The sequence below is a fragment of the Rhagoletis pomonella genome, unplaced genomic scaffold (genome assembly GCF_013731165.1).
Source record: "Rhagoletis pomonella isolate Grant_MI unplaced genomic scaffold, Rhpom_1.0 Rhpom_scaffold_00011, whole genome shotgun sequence".
Taxonomy (NCBI): domain Eukaryota; kingdom Metazoa; phylum Arthropoda; class Insecta; order Diptera; family Tephritidae; genus Rhagoletis; species Rhagoletis pomonella.
Genome location: NW_023458565.1, coordinates 27404400 through 27419148, shown reverse-complemented (window position 1 = coordinate 27419148; position 14749 = coordinate 27404400). Strand labels below are relative to the sequence as shown.

Sequence of the window (14749 nt, the reverse complement as noted above, 5' to 3'; positions counted from 1 at the left end):
ATGAACATGAACATGAACATGAACATGAAAATGAACATGAACATGAACATGAAAATGAACATGAACATGAACATGAACTTGAACATGAACATGAACATGAACATGAACATGAACATGAACATGAAGGTGTAGATAAACATAAACATAAACATAAACATTAAAAGCGATAGAGACAAAGATAGAGAGGAAGAAAGTGATAGGGATAAAAAGGAAATACAACTGAAGAATGTGCGATGTTATATTGTGATGTGTTATGCTACATATGTTATGTTATTGAATCTAATGCTATTCAATGTTATGTTATGCTAAGTACTAAGCTAAACTCCCCTCCACTTAACCCATTCCAACAAATTTTATTTCAGCTCAACTCAACTCACATAAACTATCCTTAATTTTAGCGGTTGAATTTCAACCGCTGGGCGAACACTAGTTAATTTAAAATGTTATAAGAAAATGTATAAAAAAAATGTTTTGGTATGCTGTTTTATAGCACATTAAATTTCAGTATAATGAAGCGCAAGTTTAAAGTGGCTTAGAATATATTTACGTTGATTTTTAATATTTAGTTTTTTTTTTGCTGAAAGTGCTTGAAATGTTAGAAAACAAAATTATAAAAAATCAACGCAATATCTTATCCACTTAAAACTCCCACCTTGTTGCACGAAATAAGCCATAATACTGCATACTAAAATTTTTTCTAAAAAACTAAAACAAACATTTTTAATTTCGACAACCATTTTTTTGGCAACATTTAAAATTTTTCCTGTGCATTTTTTTTGTTTAAGAGGAACTTTTTAATTGTTTTTAACTAGTTTTTATTAGGAAACCTTCATTAGCAGGAACAAAGGCATCGATTTTGCACTAAAAAATATATGCATAAAGAAATAAAAATTTACAAAGTAGCTCTCTAAACCTGCTAAAAATTTAATTATATTTTAATAAAAAAATACTCTTGAATCACATCGTACAAGATGTTTTCTAAATTATTCAAGTCCTGTCTCTTCACTCTTCTCTGCACGGGGACCCCAACCCTTTGGCCGATACATCTGATTGGGTAAGATGAGTTTTCCTCAAAAAAGAAAAAAAAGCAGAGCATGACAGCTGCCTATTTCCACGAGCCGTCCCTTTTAATTGACAGCATTCTCAATAAAGTCATAAAGTTAACCCAACTTTTAAAAATTAATTACGAAAGTGCGACTATAAATTGTATCAATTTATTTTCATACTTTCTCAGTTTCTCCAGCCACTCCACCAATACTCTCAATTTCAATCAATTAACCGCTAATGATTTATTTGCCCAAGACCTCCTGTAGGTGAAGTGTTCATGAATGCACTTTCAAAAATTCATATGAGTTTCCTTCCGTTTGAAGTTGGTATTAAGTGCACGCGGACAAGAAAAAAATACATATATACAAACAAATGTATATACCTTCATATAAATATAAATAATAACACACATACACAAACACAATACTTGCGCAATTATATATGTGCATTAATACTATAGATTCCACATTTGCGCTGAATGTAGAATAAAATAATATATTTGTATGTAGTGCAATCGCACAAAAGTGAAAAGAGCATATGCACATGCATACAATTCGTTAAACAGGCACATGCATTAGAGTGGGTAGTTTTTTTTTTCTAAAATTTCTATATCCATTTGTGTGGACCTCCAACTTCTTTTGGACGCATGGTTTCTAAGGCAAATATTCTTAAAACTTTCCATATAAATGTATATTATACTTTTGCTGTACGCATTGTCACGTTTTTTTTTGCGATGAGCAATTTGACGCACCCTAATGTGCCTTCCTCTCTGATTTTGAGCGAACACGCTGCACACTGTATATCGTAAGATTGATTGAGTTGTAGATACTGTTGCAGCTCGCCGCGTATTTGCTCGAACATTGAGTGTAGTTGTATTGAACATAAATATTTATGTAAGCGCAGGTGAGATTTTGCTTTTGGTTGTTGCGAAATAGTGGAATTTCATACTCCTTCATTTGTAGGTTTGTATGTATATGGGTCGTTCCATATCAAATCGACCATAGGTTGGAATCGACTGTTGTAGCTACAAAAATGGTTCTTATCTCATTATAAATTTGATATTTGTGGCTATATACAAAAGAAAAATAAAAACATTTAAAAACAAAATTTCGAAAAATAAGAAGATACAGAGTTTTGAAATTTAAAAAATCGTTAAAGCAAAAACTTATATACATTTTTGGCTAAATTTTTTGTATAAAATGTTAAGTGATCTTAAAAGATGCTGAAACTTTGTAGAAGGTATGAATTTTAAAACTTTGAAATTTTGTTTTTTCAAACTCTGAAATAAAAATGAATTTAAATTAGGAAAAAATAAAAATTGTTAAGCATTATTTCATTTAGAGTTTGATTTTTTTTTTTCAAAATTCAAAAATTCATCCTTAAAAAAAAAGAACACCTTTTCGAAAATTTCAAGATCTTTTAAGATTAGTTCGAGATATTGAATACAAAAAACTGGGCCAAAATTTTTAGAAAATTTTTGCTTTTACGTTTTTTTAATTACAAAGTTTTTTAAATCTTTTTACTTTATAAATTTTTTTTAAATACTAGACTAGGATTATTTTGGTAAATAAAATAGTTTTTGAGTTATTTAAAAAAATAATCTTGCACCCTAATTATGAATTTTAGAATTTAGCATAACTTTCTAAAAAAAATTAGAATTTTTTTCTTTTGGCCGAATTTTGTTATATGTTAAGAGAAAAGTTCTGACCAAAAGTCACTCAAATCAAAAACGGTCGATTCCAACCATTGACCGATTTTCCATGGAATGACCCATTAAATATAAGAATGTGTATGTGGTATGTGTTAGCAAATACTCACCGTGAGTCCAGGCGCACCAGTCTTTCCCTCTTTACCCGGCAGGCCGGGTGGGCCGCGTATTGTTTCACGTAGTATTTCATTATCTTTGATTGCTTCTAGGATATCAGACGCATTGCACGTACATTTGCCAGTGTATTTCTGCAAGAGCGGAAGTAGAAAGGAAAAAAAAATTAAAGTACGAAAAGTGGTTTGTGAGCTTATAAATATGTACATACAAATGCATGTATGTATATGAAATAAATGTATGTGAACAAATAAATAAATGAGCAGTTGTTAAGATACGGAAATGTTGCAATCAAAATTACGAGTCAAAATTAATGACTGCTGACCGTAATTGAAAGTACGTTTGCTGAGTTAAGTATCCAGTTTTTTTTTTTTAATAATTTTTGCATTACAAAAATAAGAAGGTCTTAAAAATAATTAAAACCAGTGGTGCCACGATATTGGGAAGAAGTAGAGAACTTTTTTTTTTACTTTAGACCACACTTATGCGAAAATTATGTAGTATTTTCAGCTAAAATCCGTAGAATGGATCAGAGTAGGAGTAAAGTTTTTTATTCCTTTCAGAATGAGTAGACCATTCTGAGCTGTTCTCCTTTGAGTAAAAAAGTATACAAAACCATTAAGGAAATTGTCGAGGTAATGAGTATTGAGCTCAGTGGTTTTGTTTAATTAGTCAGTAATTTTTAATCAAAAAAAGAAACAAAACCGACTTCAACTCGCATATAAAAATTTAAGAGTACCGTTGACTTTTGCGTGATACAATAATCGGATCTAAACAAAATTAGTACGGCACGGATATCGGTTAACGTGGTCCAAAGTTATGCGGTAACATTCATAAAAAAAATATTCCTCCTTTTTTGAAGTCGCTTAAAAATTACTTGGTTTTTAATAATTTAAATTTTTTCAGAGCATCCACTTTGACCGTAGTAAAGATCCGAAGAGGTAGAAAATTTTGAAACAATTTGATTTCCCTCTTACCTTGAGTCTTCATGTAATTTTTTCCAACCTGAAAACCTATGTGTCAGGATTTAATTACTTAATATGCCTGCACACATATGTTTTTATTTGGAAATAGGCTTAGCTTTTTCGGCCCCCTCAATGCTAAATTTTATTTAAGCTTTAAAGCACGTACATATGTGCAAGTCAATATATATTATGGAATTAAAACGTACATACAACAAACATACGTGAAAAATGCGTCTACACAATTATTTGCATTACGCACATGCCATCAGCACCAATTCCTAAGCACCCAAATATACATACGTATGTATGTATGAGTTTACTTGTCAGTTCCGCATAAATTATAGCTGGCTTAAATTGTATAAACGAAGCCACATTTCCGCCGTTCTCATTCATTTGGCATCGTACAGAATTGCTCAACGCAATGGTATGTATCTATGTATATATACGGAAACTCAACCGTACACTACCTTAACTTACACTCCATCCATCCCTATGCTACCCTACTCCATTATATAAATGCAATACATATGTATGTGCATGCAGCATATGTACTGTTAGTAAGCAATTCTGTCATTTTATGCGCCAATTCGCTTTTAAATGCTGGCATATTGTATGCAAACGCTTCAATTTCCATAATTGCCTCAAAAATATAGAACAAGCGCGTGCCTCACAACAACCGACGGAAAACATCAATTGATCGTCTTACATATAGCACACTCGTGATATACATATGTATGTGTACATATGTTTGATAGCGTTTAGGTACCAAAAAAGTCCTTCCATAAATTCGGAAAACTCATTTTTCGCTCACAATATGAAAATTTGCGACAACACAGATATGAATGTACATCGACGTGCGCGTTGATGCAGGCAGCAACTGCGCGTCAAAGTACGCTTTAAAACAGTCATGCCCAGCGCAGGGCACTTGCATATGGACTTCTGCCAGCGCTGGGCTTTAAAACGGTGGTCTATCTACATACATATGTATGTATGCATTGCCCATCAGCAGCCCACACTTTTGCAAGAGCAACTGCCAAATATTCGGCGGCGATAGATAGTGTAGATAAAATGAGCAGCAGTTGTTTGTCTGCCATATGTACATATTTCGATGCATTCAATCATTGACAAAATGCATACAGTTTCGATTGCATTAGCAGTTATGGTTATGTGTGTATTTTGCTCACTCTCAATAATATTCATTCCAAGCTCGTTTCTGCGTGCGTGAATATGCAATACACTCACGAATCCATCTTTTATGTTAGTCCCAGCTCATTTCCCTTACACATAAATAAATATGCATATGTATGATGCACATTTATGAACCAAACACATTTTATTCTCCTCCATTTGTTGATTGGGAATTGGTATAGCTACGCATGTACATATACATACATATCGTCGTTTAAAGTAAAAAACCGCGTAACAAAAATTTTGTCCAAGCATTGGATTTGCCCACACTAGCTCTTGGCTCAAGCCGCGTCCATTTGTCCAGAAATATATTAGCCAGAAATGCGATTGTTTTAGAAAAAAGAGAGCCATTTTAAAACATGAGTGTTTTTACTCGCAAGAAAATAATTTATGCAACCTCAAATACGCGGTTTTGCATTTTGTTGATACGCGGTTTTGTACTTTAAACGACGATATGTATTTAAGCCTTTTGCCTTTATACATAGTAATAAATTAAAATTTGTATTTGCTCTGCTTTGGTTCCGTTTGTATATTAAACCATTGCATGCGCACAAAAATTTAATTTACACACACGAGCAGAATCGAGTAACAATATGTTTGCACATTTTTTTTTATTGCTATGCTTATGCCTTAGAGATGGGCATGGGACTAAATAATCAGTCCCGATCTCGCCCATACCGAAATTCAATTTTTCTAGGACCAAACCCGCCCATCCCGACGTTGTACCGCGGGTCCCTTGAGTCCAGAAATCTGCCAGTAAGAAAAGTTCAAATTAAATTAAAATTAATTTTAATAAAAAAAAATAAATAATGAATTATCTGACATCTTCCGATTACTTTTTTTCTTGTTTAGTTGTGCGTTTTCGTCTCAATAAAACATAGAGTGCATATATATGGCATACAACGTTTTTAAGGAAGATTTTCTGTATTTGCGGCGGTTACGGGTGTGTCTAGAAAGGAATTTGGTCCCATACCGCCCGCAACATTTTTTAAAGACCTTCCCATCCCGGCCATTTTGAAATCAGTACCGTGCGTTCCGCGAGTCCCGGTACGCCTAGCCCATCTCTATTATGGCTCAAAATCTCTTTGTTGATTTAGCATTTTCATGGTGAATAAGTGTTAAATGGAAATGTGTGTTTTTGTTTAAAATGAAGTTAATTGAAATTGCAGTAGTGGTTTTTAATGTTTCGCGTTTTTTGGTGAAAAATTATATTTTAATGTAAACAAAAATTTGTGTTTACTTTTTTAAAGTTATGTATGTATGTATAACTTTTACTGAGAAAACAAGTAATTTTTAAGCAAAAAACAAAACCGACTTCAATTTGCATATAAAAATTTAAGATTATATATGTATTGTTTAGTTACGAATGAGAAGACTTAACCAAAAGATCCTAAAGAAGACTTCGGATGAATAAAACAGTAATATCAAATTTACTTTAAAAAGACCTGTTGAGCTGACATTCTAGAACCCAATCTAAACTAAATATACACAAGCCATTATATCTCAGCATAGTTATCTATCCACTTCTGGTAAAAGAGCCACACACCATCAGATGTTTTCATTTTTCATGCTTTTGCGTCATATGCCACGGGCATGATCGTACATCGAGAGCGAAATCTACTTCTGAAATGCCAAAGTAGCACTTGTTGGCAAGAGAGATTATGGACATCGTTGGACATCGGTGTTAATGCTGGATCCCAAGTAAACGAAATTCTCTAAATTCTCGAAATTATAATTGTCAACAGTGGCGTGGGTGCCAAGGCGCCCATACATACTTCGTCTTGACATACGCTAGCCAATGAAAACGGAGGTAGCGAGGTAAAATTGACAGTTGACGGCTTTTGTCACATTGTTTTTTACGGAAAAATATATGAAAAAGTTTAAATTTGTCAGTAAAAAATTTTTTGTCACCGATACAGAATTGGCCTATAAAATGGAGAATTCAGGAAAAAATGGTTTTGTTGAACAAAACTACTACCTTGTCGTTCAAAGTGGCCTTAAAAAATTGGGAGATTTCATTTTTTTCTTTCTTCACCTAAAAACAGTATGCCATGAACTTTTAAAATTTAGTTGGTTAGTGGTTGCTTGTATTCGCAGGCTTCATCTTTTTTTAATAATTTTTTCCCTTTTTTAATTAAATTTTCATTTAATATTTTGTTTTAATTATTTTAAAAAGAAATATATATAATTTCATTTAATTTTCAGAAACTTATTTTATTTAAATTTTTCTTTTTGAATTAGATTGTCTTTTCATTTAATTTTTTTAGAGATTTACTTTATTAAAATTTTTAATTTCCTTTATTTTTGTTAGAGACTTATTGAAGTAAATTTTTTAATTGCCTTTAATTTTTCAGATTTTATTTTATTTATTTATTATTTCTTTAATTTAATTTTGGTTTTTATTGAATTTGATTTTTGGAAAACTTATTGCTAAAAGCCAAACTGACCTCCTCGTTAACAAGTTTTCAATTAGTCTTTCGAAAGGCAGAAAAAAAGTTTCAAGATATTTGCCAAGATTGGCAATTGTCTTACGAGAAACACTTATCTTTGTTAAAAGACAATTTCCAGAATTTCCCTGTTATTCAATATGGTTTTCTTGTATTTAAAAAGAAAATGTATTTTTTATATGTTTTTAAATTCTTCGATGAGATTGCTATTCCTATAACTTTTTAAATGTATCGTCGATAATTCATTTGTCCCTGGAAGTGAATTTTTATTCACGAGGCTTCGAAGATCCACTATATTTAGGTAAAAATGTTTTTCATTCAATAGTATTTCAATTCTTATTGACACTAATGCGAGTATAACGAAAAAAAAACGCACTCGTCGAAGTTCTTGAAGTGAAAGGAATCGATATTAATAAATTTCTAAAATCCCGCGAATTAATTGCAAGTACAGAAAGTGTTGATCAGGTGTACATAAGAAATATTAAATATTAACAAATGGTTTGGTGGTGCCTCTATGCATGAATGTGGTTGAACATACATATGCAATTTTATATTCCCTCGAGAGATTTGTGATTTTAAATATGCGAAATTTCGATTGTGTGCCAATTCAATGACAAACACCACAACTGCCTCAATGTTACACCAGTAAATAGAAGAAATTTCTAATTCATGAGCAGCGCACATAAGGGATGTCACAATTTGTTTGATTCTAAAATAATTTACAAAAAGTCTAATTTTCACTGCTTCTCGAATAACAAACTGTATTTAGGAAATTAATAAGTTCTAGTTTAAAATCTTAAATGTAGAATTTTATTTATTCCTCGTAGGTGCTTAGTATTTTCTACAGCCTTAAGTCTGGCCAAAGATTTCGTGCAAAATAATTTAACAAAATTTTCGACATAAAAGCGAACCTCCCTATGCCACCTCCCATACCAACGATCGCTCATACTTAGTAGGTACAATATGTATGTATGTATGTATTTATAATCAAAGACAAACAATGGAGCGCATTGAATGCGAAAGGCAGTAACAACCACAACAGCAACAACAACAACAACGAAATGCGTGCCAAACTACAACGGAAGCAAATACCTGATTTCCCCAGATAACTACGTGTTGGAGCTGGCGGATTTGCACCGTTTGTCACACGTTGTTGCATTTTGCACGTTGCATATTGTCGTTTGCATTTGTACATATATATCCTCCGCTGGCAGTAGAGGCGGCCATTTGCAAGTTACAATAATTGTTGTTTATGCTTTCAATGGCTTGCGCGAGTTGCTTTACTCGCAAGTTAAGCATTCGCTTTTTCATTGTCTTTGCCACATTCACGGCATTATTTTTGAGAATTTGGCGGAGGATTTTAAATGATGGCGCTGCACATTGCTGATACAAATGTGGTTACATGCGTGTGTATGTATGTATGTAGGTACATTTGTGCAAAGTTTTGAGCTGAATGTGTTTATCATTGCGTTTGGGTTGCGAATTATTCAGCACGTCAATTGGAGCAAACAATTTAACAATTTTTATGTACTGCACATTAGGAGTTACCTGTTTTCAATTTTGTTATGAAAGGAGTTTTAGAAAAAATGTAAATTTTATTGCGCTTTTCAGTAGAATACCCATCCAGGCGGCTTTCCTCCTAATTATTCAAAATCTACGCGATTTTTTAGCCACTAAAATTTCGTTAACCTTGTAACTGCATACCAAAAAATTTTCTTAAAATTCTAATTAAAGAGCTCAATATTTGGACGAAAATTTGTTGAATTCTTCTAAATTCTGTATAAAGTTTGAAAGCTTGATTGTATTGTTTTGGATAAGCGTATTTTTATTTAAAAAATTTTGCTTGAAAGATATTGTAAATATTGGTTGAGAAGCGAGGCGAACACGAGTTATACATTTGTACAGATTTGTACATTTTGGCAGTCATAGAGTGGTGTTGTTTAGAAATTAGAGTCCGGATCAATAAAATAATTTCCGAAGAAACACCACTCTGTACCTGCCAAAATGTACAAATCTATACAAATGTACAAATCGTGTGATCCCTGCTTAAGACCAAAGTTATTCGATTATTCAAATTTTCACTTCAGAACGGTTTTCATTATAAAGCTTTCTTAAACATTTTCTCTTTGACATCCATATTGTAATTTTTGATTAAATTGAAGAAAAAAAAACTATTTTTAAAATATTTCGTTTGAAATCCATATCTTAATATTTCATTAAAATAACTGATTAAATTTAATTAGAGTTTTAAACAGGTAGTAATCCCTTTTCAAAAAAGAGACCTTCTAAAACATTTTGTGTTCAATTTAGCCAATTTTAAATTCACTTTTAAATAGGTGGCAATCCTTTTTAAACAAACAGTTTTTTTTAAGCGTTCTCATACCTATTTTGCATCTAATAATTTATTTGTTTATCCATACATCTGGATATTCTTAAGAGTATTTGAACGGTTAGGTAAAACTGTTTTCAAAATTAAATAATTGAGCGCAAATTATGAAAGAAAATGCAAACTTTAACAAGTGAAAAATTAAAAAACTAACACCTTTTTTAATGTTGTCTTATTTGTGTTTAAGTCTGTCCTGCTGTGAAAAAATTAAGCTACTTACGACGAAAATCGGCGGATAAATAAACCACTTTTGAATGGTCAAATGAAAATGTGTAAAATTTTCTTTGTATAAAATTGGAGAAAAAAAAAATTACTTATACGCCGGGTCGTACATTGCGTTTGAGTAACATTTACCATATTAAAATTAAAATTTTTGTTCATTCGCAATGCAAACTTAAAAAGAAAATATTTGGGGGGAATGACCTAATCTACAAAAATAATAAACAGATCCGCAATCTACAACTCAAAATTGAGTCTACGTGGCTCGGCGTTTTTGCATCATTTAAGCGTCCCTATAGTATAGTATAGTATAGTATAGTATATAGACCACTTCGTTAATACACAAACAATTCGTATTTTATTGTAGACTTTTAGATTGGAAAATCAGGATATCCGTTTTTATATCCCTTATATTTTGATAACCGGATATTCGTATAGCCGGATATTCGCATATTTGGGTACATAAGTACTCAAATACTCGAGTATCCGGGTATTATCATTTTTTAATCAGATCTTCGAATAGTCGAATAACCGGATAGTCAAGAAATCTGCTTAGTACTGCCAGCCTTAGTATAACCTCTTTCCAAAACTACAACTAAAATTATACTATTCACAATGTTCGTAGTAAAAATAACAAATAAAAACTCTAAATTTTAAAATACGGATCCACCAAATAAAAAATTAACTATCAACCGTGGAAGTAGCTGCCCGCTGACCACTTATTAACCGATAAATTCATATTTATGTACTACTTAGGTCATACACATACATACATTTCGTGTATTGAATTGTCACATACCTTTATATATATGTACATACTTATGTACATATGTATATGTACGAGCGTTTGCAGTCATTCCCACAAGTAGTAGTAGTAAATTAAAGCCCTTCAACATTCGCGTTAATACCACTAAGTAGACAATTATCGGTTTTTGCATATTTGCGCTGGTATTATGATACTGAAATCGTAAATAAATACATGGGTAAGCTAGCGGATTGCGGATTTTACCCACACACTACTAACTACTTACTACCATTACTCGCTCATGCATTCAAGCAGAGTAGATTTAGTAGAGCATTTGCAGTTAATTTGCGTTAACTTCGTTTGCATTTATAAGTGCATACTTGCAACATGAGCTGACACAAACATAACACATCTAGGCACATACATATGCATGTACATATGTATGTGCATTAGACTGTACTGCTTTGCAAGCATAGAAAAACAGTTGACCGTACAGCCTTCAATCTAAAGTATTTTTTCGAGGCAACTTCGAATAATTTATTTATTTTTTTTTGGGCAGCACCATTTCAAATTTTTCGATGAAACCTACGGGCGGCAATAAAAAATGTATTTTAAAATAGTTCTACCGGAATGATCAAAATATTTAATTCCTTAGCAAAAGTTTAAGGATTTTTAGAGAGTTTAATAATAACAACTGAGATCTGGTGTGTAAGTTATAGAACAGTGTACTTGAGTTCAATAAAATTTTGAGAAAAAAGCAAAAGTTAGTAAATGACATTAGGGTGGTATGTTAGGGTGGCAGAAGCTGTGATCTTGTGGGCAAGTATCAGAACGGGGTACCTGAGGTTAAAAAACTTTGCTCCTTGAGTCGAGCTCATCGCTATGTATATATATATATATATATATGTACTTTAAGATCGGACTTAAATGCCGAAGATAAGTATCACGAAAAATTTTAAACGGCGATCCTTTCGTTCGGCCAAGAGACTTTATTCTGTTACGATCTAATGTATGTACATACATAAAGAGTATTTGTGTGTCATGCTAGCAAATCAATTGGCAGCTAGAAATAGGTAACCACTGCAACTGTGTAAGCTTATGCTGCTGCTTCCGCTCCATAGCAGTTATGCATTTGTTGCAATTCTGAATCTAGTATGCATTGATGCATATATGGGGCGTTCCATACCAAAATGGACGGGGTTCACACTTCAAGTGTTTGATTTGTTTCAAATTTTCAGAGTAGATGGACAAACGCTTAAAACTTGCACTTTATTATTCTAAAACTACAAAACTGCATACTCAAAAAAATTCTATAAGAAATTAAAAAAAATGTTTAAATTTGCAATGTACTCATTTTACTCAACGTCGGTGTGAAAAAAAAATTCATAACTCAAATTATTGCAGAGGGGACCCCGTAATAATATACTTAAATATTGCGCAATACTCAGAGCTACCATTACGTTGCTTTTCGATTTTTTTTTGAGATGACACATTTTCAAAAACTATTTTTTTTTATCAAAAAATTTGTATGTGAAAATTTTTTCAAGAAACAATTTATTTTTTTAATATTTCTTTTCATAGAAAATTTCGATGTGTGTATGTGTGATTTTTTTCAAAATTTTTCATCGCCTCGTTCTCGACATATGTATTTGGAAAAATATTGTATCGATTTATTTTTTTTGTGCTGTAAAGTTTATAAACATGTATTAATCAAGCCCAAATTTCATAATTATATATTATTTATGTTTGTGCATCAACCCTTAAAATTTGAAACAAATCAAACACATGAAGTGTGACGCCGTCCGTTTTGGTATGGAACACCCCATATGCATGTGGGTATACATACATATGTATGTTCCTATGCAGGTATGTATTTGCGCTTGTGTTTCTACGCTATTGTTCGTGCACTTACAATTGTGTTTATTATGCACTAATTATTGTACAATTACTAGTATCAGCCGATAATTACAAAATTTATGCAGATTTCGTGATCAATGTTTATTAAAGTAGACAAACTATAAACCAAATGGGTGGTAGACATATTTACATATTTAGGTACATAAATACATGCATACATATTCAGGCACGTACATACGATAATAGATGAAAACGCCATTTAAGTATATAATCGCCAAATCATATTGTTATCAATCGGTGATGATCGGAATTGTTTATTGGCTTAGTTACAGCTAAGAAACAAGGACAATTTTTTTTTTGCTACCCAGAAGATTTAACGCTAATTTTTTGTATTAATTAAATTTAATGATACACATACATAGTTATGTATGTACATAGGTAACAATATATATGTGTCAGTCATCTAGCATATAAAGTAGCCGGAGTAAAGCCCCATAAATTAAACTAATGCGACTTCAACCACTTTGAAATGGCTCAGAATATACTGGCTTAGTCAGTTTGGGAATTATATGTTGCTATTGCTGAAGTTTTCGAATCCTACAATAATCCGTCAAACACTTCTTTGGGCGACGGATAACAACCAAACAGAAAGCAGTGTGGACGTATGGCAAGTTGAATACGAATTAGTGGCAGCACTACACTTGTAATTGTAAGTTTTATGCTAACTGAATAAAATTCCCTGCTAACAAATCTGGCGGGTGCTTCTTTTCTTATAATGAAACACTGCAAATATTTTCGGCCACAGCGGCAATACCACCGGTCTTGATCCATCCGCAGTAATTGGGATCATCTAGAAATGTCCAAAGCTCTTAGGCGGTGTCTGCGAGACTACATATAAAAATGTAAGTAAGTTGTATTCAAGAAATTTTTCCACAAGCCAGACGTAAATCCTTAAAGCAGATTTTAGCGTTCGAAGGAAAAATTACCTACTCTCTTTTTCACAAGGGCTTCCGAGTAATGAAGCATTTTTTTTACAACAGAAACAACAACAGTAACACTTCCCCAGCTATCTGGTGATGACACTCCATAAAGTAGTACACATCGGTCAGGAATTTGGTGAATAAAAAGCACCTGCGCCGAACCTTATTGCCAACATCGCTCTAGTTTACAATAATCAAAAATCCGCATGTATTTCCCTGTACTAAAAAGCTGTGTTTTATGGCACGAATTTGTGTACATAGAGCCATAGAAGAAGCAAAAATTTATTCTACCACAAAACCCAGGCAAGCCAGTAGGTAAGCTCGGATTAGCAGCACCATCTGCCTTCTTGACAGCATGGATAGACTATTAGAGAAGATAATCGCAAAATTGTTGAGGACATTTACAAACGAATAAGGCGGTTAGCCTTCGGCTTCTTATGGAGTAATCGACACTAGATGTTAATTCAGAAAGCTCGAACTATTAAAATCTGTTAGCAAAAATATATCTGGGCCACCTACTTTGTGATTATTATGCGAAGCTATTATTACCCTTCAGTACTGCTAGAGTCAATCGCTCGGACATTGCCTTGTAAAAGTAATCGATGAAATACACTGCAAGTAGTCGGTGGGTAATTGACGGAGTTTACCGGGTAGCTACCGATTCACCAGTCCAGTACTGCAGGGTAATCATTTCATGTATTTATGTTACCAAATTTGGCCTCTACATATTCTACGTCACATCGGGCGTACCACAGGAATCTGTACTGGGTGCTTTCTTATGCAATGTCATGCAGAACGAGGTGTTCGCCCTTTATATAAAGTTTTGTGGACGACTTGCCTCTTATTGTCACTACTGAACAGTTTGCGAAAATTTCTGCAGAACCAACGCAATTATATAGAACATTTTAATCGGAGGCCAGACGTGGGTTTACTATTATACGAAGTAAAAATCGTATTGATAGTCATTCAAAGAATCAGCGGCAAGCAAAATCTTTCATAAAGCGTTATATTTGCTCATATTTGCGTAAAATCGCCATACCGTTTTGTTAAAACATACATATGTAGGTGTTGTTATGTGCACAATTTGATGATC

At 32.8% G+C, this 14749-nt stretch overlaps 1 protein-coding gene across 1 annotated transcript in view; it reads right to left on the bottom strand.

The window, feature by feature from the left end:
• Window positions 1–14749, bottom strand: part of LOC118746950 (collagen alpha-1(XI) chain-like) — a 117156-nt gene that overhangs the window by 39441 nt on the left and 62966 nt on the right. Inside the window, exon 4 of the mRNA XM_036480943.1 lies at window positions 2866–3003. Within this exon, the coding sequence (XP_036336836.1) occupies window positions 2866–3003 (138 nt within the window). The remainder of the gene's footprint in view (window positions 1–2865; window positions 3004–14749) is intronic.